Raw genomic sequence first — 10,362 nt, 5'->3', positions numbered from 1 at the left:
AGGAGTTTAGCGGGAACGGGGAGGGCAGGGACGAGAAGCATTGTGCAGGAGTGCGGGCACCGAGGGTAGATGATTGGGTGGTCGAACTGCACCCAGAGCTGTGAGTGCGCGACCCTGCGGTCAGAGGAGGGGTGAGGGGTCTCGGGCGGGAAGGAGAAAACGCCCCCCACCCCGCCCACCACACTCTTGGAGTCGCATGCGCACTGGGAACCTGGTGGAGAGGGCTTTTGTTGGGAAAGCGGGCGGGCTGGAGGGGTCCGCGCATGCGCAGGCTGCCCAGACGCGGGGGGTGCGCGGAGAAAAGGGGCGGGGTGGTCGGAGCTGCTGTGCTGGCAGCAGTAGGCGAGGGCGCGGCTGCGGGGTTCCTGGTGCTGAGGACGGACGCCATTGGAGCCCCAGGGAAGGTAAGAATCCAGCCCCGGACTGGACCGGGAGAGGACGAGTGGAACCCGGCACGGTGCGCCCTCCCCGCCCCCAATAGCCGGATCTGAACAAAGCCCAGGCACTCAGAACCTGAGCCCGCTTAGACGCACGGTCTAGGTAGGACACTCCGCCCGCCCCCCCCCCCCCCCCCCCACCTCCGCACCGACCTCTTCCAACAGGAGAGGAGAGTCTTCCAAAAGGAGACTCAGGCTCTCTGATCCCCACTTACACTGGAGCCCACAATCCGAACCCCTTTAGCAGACCCGTGTGCACCCTGCTGAGCTATCTTAGAGCAGAGGCCCTACCCCCACCCCAACCACTCCTAGATCACTCCAACCAAGTTGACCCCGTGAGCCCCTTCCTGGAGTTGCGATCCTGGGGTTTGAGACCTCCAGCGCTCTAATTCATGCCTCACCTAATCCGAGCCCCCACCCCCACCCTTCTCACCCCTAGCGCTCCTGTATGAGCCCAACCCAGACCTGAATCATCAGCTGAATGCCCCCGCCTGGACCTAGCCAGAGGGTCTCTGGATTCAGTTTCCCATAGCTTTCCGGGGTCCCTGTAGTCTCAGCCCTCTCATGTCATCTGCTCTCCCCCCTTCGTCGTTAAATCCAAACCCTTTGTTTCTCCCTCTCTCAATGCATCCCCCTTTGGGACTCTTCAGACCCAAGCCCACCAGTCCACCCCCTATTCAAATCTAGAGGCTGGGACGGGGAGCGTGCCCCTCTTGAACTCCCCTTTAAGTGCAGGGAGACCATCGCTATCCCTCTCCTAGTGCTGCGTCTCTGACAGAATCTAACCCAACAGACACCCCCTCCCTCCCTTCTCCCTCCTACCCCTCCCTCCTCTGTCTGCCTTGTACTGCCTAGTAACCTGATGATTGCAGCCTCCCTCCTCCTGAGGGATCCCACCTCCCACTGGATCCCGCCCCTTCCCCCTTGAAAAAGCCTCACCCTCCCTCCCTGGCTAAGCTCTCTTCTCCTTGGGACCACCCGCCCCCCCCCCCCAGCATGGCTGAGGGAAGCTACCGCATGGAATCAGAAACCTACAACGTTGAAGACATGGATGAGGGTAGCGATGAAGTCGGGGAGGAAGAGATGGTTGAAGGAAATGACTATGAAGAATTTGGTGCTTTTGGAGGCTATGGCACCCTCACCAGCTTTGACATCCGTATCCTCAGAGCCTTTGGGAGCTTGGGTCCAGGCCTTCGCATCTTATCGGTGAGGCTCCTTGTTGGCCACCTGCTGGCCCTGGGCCTTCTCCCTTGTGAAGCTGCTTTGGGGGGGGGGGTCGTGAATGGGAGGGTTGAATGGGGAAGGACTGCCCAGCTTCCCGAGCATTCCCTCTCTTGCTCAGAGAAAGGGGGTTTGGGAAGTCCGGGGTGGGGGGCAGACGGGGGGGGGGGTTGGGAGCTGGCCGCAGGGAGGAGGCTGGGTGGGAAGCATGATGTGAGCTTGTAGAACTGTCTGCTTTCCCCTACCCTTCTGTCTGGCCTTGCAGAATGAGCCCTGGGAACTGGAAAACCCTATGCTAGCTAGGACTCTGATGGAGGCATTTCAGCTGGATCCAGAAACACTTGCCAATGAGGCTGCTGCCCATGCTGTCAACGTAGCCCGCGCAGCCGCCTCCAATCGTGCTGCTAGGGCCGCTGCTGCTGCTGCCCGTGCCACCTACAATCAGGTGGTCACTAACCGCCCAGTGGCCACAGACCAGGCTTCAGGAGAAGATACCCAGCCCATGACCTATGCAGCCCAGGCTCAGGCAGCCACCCCTGAGACCACCCTTGCTGCTCCACACATCTCCCAGATGCTAGTCACCAGTGAGATGGCCACCCCAGGGGCTCCAGCAAAGTCCACACAGCCCCAGACAGGCTCCCAGGCCCAGGAGGCTGCTACTGAGGGTCCTAGTGCTGCCTGTGGTTTCTCTCAGGCTCCGTGTGCCAGTGAGATGGATGCCACCCGGCCCAAGACAGCCTTCCTGGGTCAGAACGATCTCTTTGATTTCACCCAGCCGGCAGGTGTCAGTGGCATGGCCTTCTCCCGCTCCAAGAGGCCCGCCCCGGCCCAAGAGGCTGCCACAGAGGGCCCCAGTGCTGCTTCCGGGGTGCTCCAGGCAGCACCTGCCAGGGAGGGGGCAGCCACCCGGCCCAAGACGACCAAATCTGGAAAGGCGCTCGCCAAGACCCGGTGGGTGGAGCCTCAGAATGCTGTGACAGCAGCTGCTGCCAAGACCAAGGTGGCCACAAGCATCCCTGAGCCTGAGGGTGCAGCTGCCCCTGCCCAGCACAGTGCTGAGCCCTGGGTCAGGATGGGAGGCAAGAGGACCAAGAAGGTGAGACCTCCCTGCTGTCTGCACCCCCCACTTGCTCCCCTCCTTTCTCTGCTCTATCCTCTCCTCTCCCCTCCCCTCCCCTCCTCTTTTCTGTCAGCTTGTGCACGTTGGTCCAACACAAGTTTGCTAGCATGCTTTGACCCCACAAAGTCTCTGCCCTCAGGCCTGATGGGAGAAGAGGTTGGCTCAGTGCCGGGCACGTAGTAAGCACTCAGCACATGTCATCCACTGTTTGTACTACCCTCATTTCCAAGTATCTCCTCTGGTTAAGACGTGTGCTGGGCACTTTTGCACGGTGAGTCTGGTAGCCCTGGGTCTCTTCTCTCTCTAATGCTACAGTCCAAGCACCTGGATGACGAATATGAGAGCAGCGAGGAGGAGAGAGAGCCTCCTGCGGTCCCACCGACCTGGAGACCATCGCAGCCTCCGATGACAGTGCGGGCTCATATGGTTCCCCGGCCACCGATGGCCCTGAGGTCCCAGGTACCCTCAAGACATGTCCTGTGCTTGCCACCCCGCAACGTGACCCTTCTGCAAGAGAGGGTAAGAAATCTGCCTTTTCCCCGTCTTCCTCCTCTCCTCTCCTATGGGCCAGTTCTTGGAGGTCAGCCATGCCTTGATCTCCCCGTGTGCTCCTCCTCCTCCAGGCAAATAAACTGGTGAAATATCTGATGATTAAGGACTACAAGAAGATTCCCATCAAGCGCTCAGGTGGGCAACCTGTGCCCCCTCCCTGAGCTCTGCCCTTCCCCCGTCCCCATCCCTACCCTGCGGGGCCTCGCATCACATGTCCCCACCCAGTGTGCCCAGCTGATCGCTCCCATTTGCACAGTACGGGGGTCCCAACTGTGCTCCCCTCAGTGAGGCTGACTGAGGGGGTGCAGCTCTTTGGCCCCTGCTCGGCCCTGGTGCTCTCTCCACCTCTCATCTCCCGCAGACATGATGAAGGATGTCATCCGAGAATACGACGAACATTTCCCTGAGATCATTGAACGAGCAACGTACACTCTGGAAAAGGTGGGCAAAGGGACAGGGGCAGCTCCCTGTAGTACAAGAGCTGCAGGCAGGCCTTGCACCCTGCAGCCCCTTGAGGCCCACCTCCGGCACTACCTGCTCTGGAAGCCCTCCCTAGCTTCTCCACCTGGGAGCGTCCACCTTATGCTTCCATCCCCCGCAGGGTCCTCTCCCTCATGCTCTTTTGAGTGTCTCTTGTCCCCTGAAGTGGGTCCTGTTGCTTTGGCCGGTGTCAGAGCTCCCACAGGGCAGTTCCTCTTCGGCCTCTCTTCTTCAGTCTTCCGCGTGACTTTGGGGTCCCGGCTGAGAGAGAGTTCTGACGGGAAATGAAAGGACTGCCTGTGGGACAGGCAGCGTGGGTTTCTCATGTCCTGTTCTGGTTTCTCCCCCACGTAGAAGTTTGGGATTCACCTGAAGGAAATTGACAAGGAAGAACACCTGTACATTCTCGTGTGCACACGTGATTCCTCAGCTCGTCTCCTGGGAAAGTAAGAAAGGGCGGGCAGGAGGATTGTGGGCTCCTCGCTGGTGCCTCTCCCTTTCCTCTCGGAGAAATGGGAAAACAAGGCTTTGGTGCCTGGCACAGCTCCTACCCACAGTTAGTGGTGCCCAGTGATTAGGGGATGAAAGGGCAGGAGCCTGGGGTCAAGCCTTGGCTGCTCTCAGGGCTTCACCCCCACCCCGGCCACCTCCTCACCCCATCTTCTGGGAAAGCAGGCTCCTTGTTGCCTGTCCCTTCCTGCTACGTGCCTGGCCTGGGCTTGGCAGAGTGGTCCGGGGAGAAGGAAGCTTCCCGTCCAGTCTAACTCCCGGTGCTCGAAGGGCAGGGAAGGTCTGGATATGCCTCCTGTGGACACACTGTTGCCAAGCATTTGCTCCCTGCCCTGACCCCGTTGTGGACACGACTCTGGGAGGGGCTCTTCGCATCTACGTTCGATGCGTGAAGCGATTCAGTCTCAGACAGAGGAAAAGATGGTCTGGGTCAGAGAACAAGCCATGCGCAGAGTGGGAAGAACCGCTCTGTAGCCCAGCCATCTGGGAAAGGCTAGTCAGGTGAACCGACCCTAGTCCCTCGGGCAGATGCCTGCCGGATAGAATACGTTTTTCTCCACCTTTAGGACCAAGGACACCCCCAGGCTGAGCCTCCTCTTGGTGATTCTGGGAGTCATTTTCATGAATGGCAACCGTGCCAGCGAGGGTGAGTGGCTGGACCTGCCGCCGGGGGGGTGGGGGTGGGGTGGGTTGCCCAGAGTCTCAGCTTTGTGTGTGAAATTCTTGTATCTCATCTCCCCTCACAGCTGTCCTCTGGGAGGCACTACGCAAGATGGGACTGCGCCCTGGGTATGGTTGGGCTCTCGACTCCCACCCCTCAGTGTTGTCCTTGGGCACCAGTGGCACCAGGGTTGCAGTAGCCTGGTGGCCTGGTGCCAGGGGAGTGGACGTCCTGGACTGGGTAGAGGCAAAGGGTCTCGTCACGGTGCATGGGGAAATGGTCCTGAACTCTCAGCCCCTCGCTGCTCCATGTCCCCTCTCTGTCCCCAGATGAGACGTAAGAGAAACCATCAGATTTAGGGATTCCACCAAACCCTTGCCTAGGGTATCCTTGACATCCTTGACGTGCGGCCCCTGGTGCCACCCCAGGCCTCCATGGGGATGCCCCACAGGCTGGGCAGCTCTCAATCCTGCCAGGGAGTGCTCCCGCCCACGTGTCCCTCACTGCCACTGTTCTTGTTATGGATTCCTTTCTTTGCCCTCAGGGTGAGGCACCCATTCCTTGGCGATCTAAGGAAGCTCATTACAGAGGACTTTGTGAAGCAGAAGTAAGTATTGGCCAGGTTAACTTTGTCTCACGCTTGTGCATTCCTCGTGTGCCGATCTGGCCGAGCAGCCATTCTCCATCCCATATCTTAGCACCAGAGGGATAGGTGTCCCTGGTGTGAGTGTGGGTGGCGTCTGGAGTGTTGGCGAGGAGTAGAGATCCAGCTTGGTCTTGGGGAAAGGGAGTACAAGCTGACAGAGAACACGGTGCAGGGTGTGTTACAACCCCCATGCCCTTTGGCACCTGCCCCATAGGCTGTAGTAGAATTTCCCTTGCTTTCCATCCCGGGAACAGGGGACTCAGAGGGTGGAAGTCTGAGCGTGGCCCCCACAGGTAAGCGCCCCATTTGGCCCTAGAGCCCAGCCCTCCTGGCTTTCTGGTTAAGGTCCACCCAATCCTTGGTCCTTGGAGAACACGCGCGCACCCACACAGGCACATGGACACGCGCACGCGCACGCGCACACCGTCGGGGATATGGGCGGAGTGTGCTGCTCTTCTTCCCTTTAGCGTCGTTCTCTGCGGTGGGCCGTCCCGGGGTTCCTCCAGGCCATGGACGACACCCTGCACTGGGGTGAGCTCAGAGCAGGGCGCCTGATGAAATGGCTCCTCTGTTTACAACACACCCAACGGGACTCTGGGTGCATTGTGACAAGGGGCACAAACTTGTGGCCTTCCTATGAACAGATACCCTACACGTGTCCCACCCTGCACCTCCACATGGCTTCTGGGCAGGACTGGCGGCCTAAGGCTTTGTAGGCCTCAATCGTGGAGGCAGAAACCCTAGGAGTGAGCGTGGGAGTGAGGCATGGGCTGGAGGTCAGGACCATCCTCCCCCAGGAGCTGAGCTGCAGCATCAGGGCCGGAAAGGGGCCACCTGGGAGCCACTGGTGCAACAACAGGTCTGCCTGGCTGGAAGCAAACGTTTCTCTTCCTCTTGCCCTGAGGTACCTGGAATACAAGAAGGTCCCCAATAGCAGCCCACCCGAGTATGAGTTCCTCTGGGGCCTGCGAGCCCGCCACGAGACCAGCAAGATGAGGGTGCTGCGATTCATTGCCCAGGTAACAGAGAGCCTCTGTTTGGGGCCAGGCGATGGGGTCTGGGTCTGGTCCTTGCTGTACCTTCTTTGTTTCTTGGTCACGGCCTCCTCCCACTGTCTGTCCAGTGAGGATACTGACAGGTTCCTAAGTAGGTCACTGACACAAGTTCACAGACTTAGTAAGCAGGAGGGATGGGGTGAAGCCCCTGGACTGGCCTGGAATAACGGGAGAGTCAGACTCCAGCGGTCTTTGTGTAATGATTATGCACAGCTCCCAGGAGGGTGTATGGCAGGAAGCAGGTGCTCAGTGGAGGTGGGCTAGCTGTTTGGATGGTTGCTGTCACTCTACTGCAGAATCAGAACCGAGACCCCCGGGAGTGGAAGGCTCATTTCCTGGAGGCTGTGGATGATGCATTCAAGACGATGGATGTGGATATGGCTGAGGAGCATGCCAGGGCCCAGATGAGGGCCCAGATGAATATCGGGGACGAAGCTCTGATTGGACGGTGGAGCTGGGACGACATACAGGTGGAGCTCCTGACCTGGGATGAGGACGGAGATTTTGGCGATGCCTGGGCCAGGATTCCCTTCGCTTTCTGGGCCAGATACCATCAGTACATTCTGAATAGCAACCGTGCCAACAGGAGAGCCACTTGGAGGGCTGGTGTCAGCAGTGGCACCAACGGTGGGGCCAGCACCAGCATTCTCGATGGGCCCAGCACCAGCTCCACCATCCGGACCAGAAATGCTGCCAGAACGAGTGCCAACTTCTTCTCCTGGATCCAGTAAGGTTTTCAGTCGCTAAATGAAACTCTGCAGAAGGGCATGGGAGGGGGCTGTGAGAAGTCGGGGGAGGGCCTGGGAGCAGTGGGGGAACCAAGAGAGTGTGAAAGACATTTGTTCTGTCCTTGCGTCCCTCCCCGTTTCACATATATTTGTATTTCTGCGTCAGCTTTTGTGTCTTGCTTTGCAGGCAGCGCTGATGGACTGCGGCCGTCACGCACCAGGCCAGAGTGCCTCCTCAGATCCCTCTCTCACACAGCACTCTAGGCAGCTTCTCCCTGCCCATCTGAGATGGCATGCCAGATGAAGCTCTCTCTGCCCTTCCTGCTTTGGTTGTGTGCTGTTGTTGTGCGCTTCTGTCGTGTTTTCATGTTTTTGGTATCGGTGTTACATTAAAGTTGCAAAATTACTTGGGAAGTTTCTTCCTTTACCTGCGCACGTGGTGCTCTGAGGAGCACGTGGTCAGGTGCTCTGAGATGGCCACGCCCTGCCTCTGCATGGAAGGCAGTAGGTGTGGGTACAGTGCTGGGAGATGCGGAGGTGCCCCCTGAGTGCCTAGACCGTGAGTTTCGAGAGGCTCCAGTCCACAGAGTTACATGATTTCCCACGTGGTACAACCCCAGTTAGATGCCAATGGTGGGGGAGGTGGCGGGAAAAAGGGTGGAGTGGAAGGCTGTGGGTTGGTGCCACGGTCCCTCCCACCACACAACAAGGTCCACAGACATTCACCAATCCCCACCTCCTCCACCCCATCTTTGGAGGCGCCATCCTCCACACAACCTCAGCACCTCATCCCTCCCTCAGATGGAGTCTTCAGGGAAAGGAGATAGGCCTCAGCAACATTCTCCGCCCTCCAGCAGGTGGAAGGAGGAGCCATCGTTCCCGACAGAGTAGGTTTAATGAAAGTAGAGCTCACCAGCCCATTGCCTGTGACCATGACCTGAGGCCTGTTGGTGGGCTCTGGAGCTCTTCTTCACTGGAAACAGGGCTCTCCCAGTGAAGCCAAAGCAAGGCCTAAGCCCTGGTGTCTTGAAGGGCTGAGTGATCCCTGCGGGAGTGGGGTGGGGACCGCAGTTCCTCCCGTGGACCAAGGTGAGACACCTGGGAGGGCTCAGTGGCAGGCGGGACAGTGGAACTTTCTCAGGCCCCTCAGTGACGTCCTCAGTTGAGGGGACGAGGTCCCAGGTTCAGAAGAGGGAGAGAGTAGTACTAAGGACCCCTGCACCCCATTGCCTCTTTTCCCTGAGAAGAGGTTCCCCTCTCTCACCCACACAAGGCTCCTGACCCAGACCCAGGCACCTAATTGCACAGGCCCAGTGGAGAATGAAAACGTGGGTCTCCCTGTGAAAAAATGATGAAGAATTCCAAGAGGGTGACAGCAGAGCATGGAACCAGGTGTGCAACGCCTGCGAGCACGGGGTCCCATGGGGCTGTGTAGGTCACACCCCCAGGAAGCTGGCTGTGTAAGGTCTCCTCCCCTAAAGTCAGGCTTCAGGTGGGTTTCTGCCTTATTGGCCAGTGCTGTGCTTTCTGTCTTCCTGGCTGCTGGGTCTGGGCTTGGCAACACGGACGCTGTGATTCTGACAGAGATGGATTCCCCTTCACTTTAGCTTTACTGGTGCTTGGCCTGGGATGTGAGAGGGATGGATGATGCCTGGGCCCCAGCCCTGGAGTGGTGGATGACCCAAGACTCTTCTGGCACCCTCACCCTGGAAACCTCCCAGGATCCTGCTGTGCACACAGCAGGATGTGCCTTTTCCTGAATGAGGGTGCAGACACTCACCAAAAGCCACAGGTGTGGGTTTGAGCACTGCGTGCAGAGGACACTTGAGATAAGGCACCTCGTCTGGAAAGGAGGAGAAAGTATGTGGCAATTTATGACAGCTACAATGCGATACCAGTATCATTTGGAAATACATTCAACAAAGTTTAACACCTATTCAGATTAAAAGTTATCTGGAAACTGGGAATAGGAATAACTTCTTAAATCTGATAAAGGTCATCTGAAACATACTTCATCATTAAAATCTGAAAGCTTTCCCTCTCAGGTCTCTTACCACTCCTAGCCCTGATTGGCAGTCTTAGTGCATTAAGGCAGGATTTGCAAAAAATTGAAAAGGCATACAAGGTGGAAAGAAAGAAGTAAAATTGTCTTTATTCATAACTGAGAAGATCACATACATAGAAAGTTCCACAAGTCCTTTAAAAAATTACTAGAACTCCTGCTAGTGAGATAAGCAAGGTGGCAGGATATGAGGTCCATACCCAAAAATCAATTATAGTTATCTATCCTAGAAACAAAAAAATTGGAAATAAAAATAAAAATATCATTTACAATACATGAAAAACATGAACTTCTTAGGGTGAATTTAACAAAATACATGTGAAGCTGTAAATGAAACATTTACATCGGCATTGCTGAGAGAAATTTGAAAAGATGTAAATGAATGGAGAATAGATGATGTGTTTAGACTTTAAGGCTCAATATTGCTAAGATGAAAACTCTCCCCCAAATTATCTGCTGATTCATAATAATTCAAATGACTAAAAAAACAACAAGGTGGTTATATAAATTTTACTGACATACAAAGGATTGAAATAGCCGAGGGGCGCCTGGGTGGCTCAGTTGGTTAAGTGTCCGACTTCAGTCGTGATCTCACGGTTGGTGAGTTCAGGCCCTGCATCGGACTCCGCGTCGGCAGTGTGGAGCCTGGTTGGGATTTTCACTCTCTCCTCTCTCTCTGCCCCTCCCCTGCTCGTGCTTTCTTTCTCTCTCTCAAAATAAATTAATGTACTTAAAAAAAAATCTTTGAAATAGCCAAAACAACTGTGAAAGAGAAGCACATATTTGGAATTCTCATGCTGACTAACTTCCTAAGTTACTATAAAGCTACAGTCATCAAGATAGTGTGATACTAGCATAAATATAGACATGTAAATAAATAGAAAACAAAT

At 56.3% G+C, this 10,362-nt stretch overlaps 1 protein-coding gene and 1 non-coding gene across 3 annotated transcripts; both read left to right on the top strand.

Annotated features, from left to right (window-relative positions):
* The first annotated feature begins 309 nt into the window (after positions 1-309).
* Positions 310-7,816, top strand: LOC125157861 (melanoma-associated antigen D4). Of its 2 annotated transcripts, XM_047844928.1 has the most exons (13): positions 310-404; positions 1,433-1,643; positions 1,924-2,754; positions 3,094-3,297; positions 3,402-3,465; positions 3,692-3,771; positions 4,165-4,256; positions 4,887-4,966; positions 5,067-5,109; positions 5,526-5,588; positions 6,532-6,646; positions 6,979-7,409; positions 7,598-7,816. In XM_047844928.1, the coding sequence occupies exons 2-13, from the start codon at positions 1,434-1,436 to the stop codon at positions 7,605-7,607; spliced, it is 2,223 nt and encodes a 740-aa protein (XP_047700884.1). In that variant the 5' UTR covers positions 310-404; position 1,433; the 3' UTR covers positions 7,608-7,816. The 2 variants fall into 2 exon arrangements, with proteins under 2 accessions (XP_047700884.1, XP_047700885.1); XM_047844929.1 differs by lacking the exon at positions 7,598-7,816 and having other exon boundaries at positions 6,979-7,413.
* On the top strand, positions 6,156-6,284 carry LOC125158036 (small nucleolar RNA SNORA11). Its single transcript, XR_007149161.1, has one exon. It is a non-coding gene; the product is annotated as a small nucleolar RNA SNORA11 (small nucleolar RNA).
* Positions 7,817-10,362: the final 2,546 nt, after the last annotated feature.

Source organism: Prionailurus viverrinus, chromosome X (assembly GCF_022837055.1).
Source record: "Prionailurus viverrinus isolate Anna chromosome X, UM_Priviv_1.0, whole genome shotgun sequence".
Taxonomy (NCBI): domain Eukaryota; kingdom Metazoa; phylum Chordata; class Mammalia; order Carnivora; family Felidae; genus Prionailurus; species Prionailurus viverrinus.
Note: the sequence above shows the minus strand (reverse complement) of the source record. Positions and strands in the feature narration are given on the sequence as shown.

Excerpts from the sequence above, each read along its gene's own strand:
- LOC125157861 (XM_047844928.1), top strand. The coding sequence starts at position 1,434 with ATGGCTGAGGGAAGCTACCGCATGGAATCAGAAACCTACAACGTTGAA. Across the intron at positions 3,298-3,401 it reads TGACCCTTCTGCAAGAGAGG|GCAAATAAACTGGTGAAATA; the intron begins GTAAGAAATCTG and ends CTCCTCCTCCAG. Across the intron at positions 5,110-5,525 it reads AAGATGGGACTGCGCCCTGG|GGTGAGGCACCCATTCCTTG; the intron begins GTATGGTTGGGC and ends CTTTGCCCTCAG.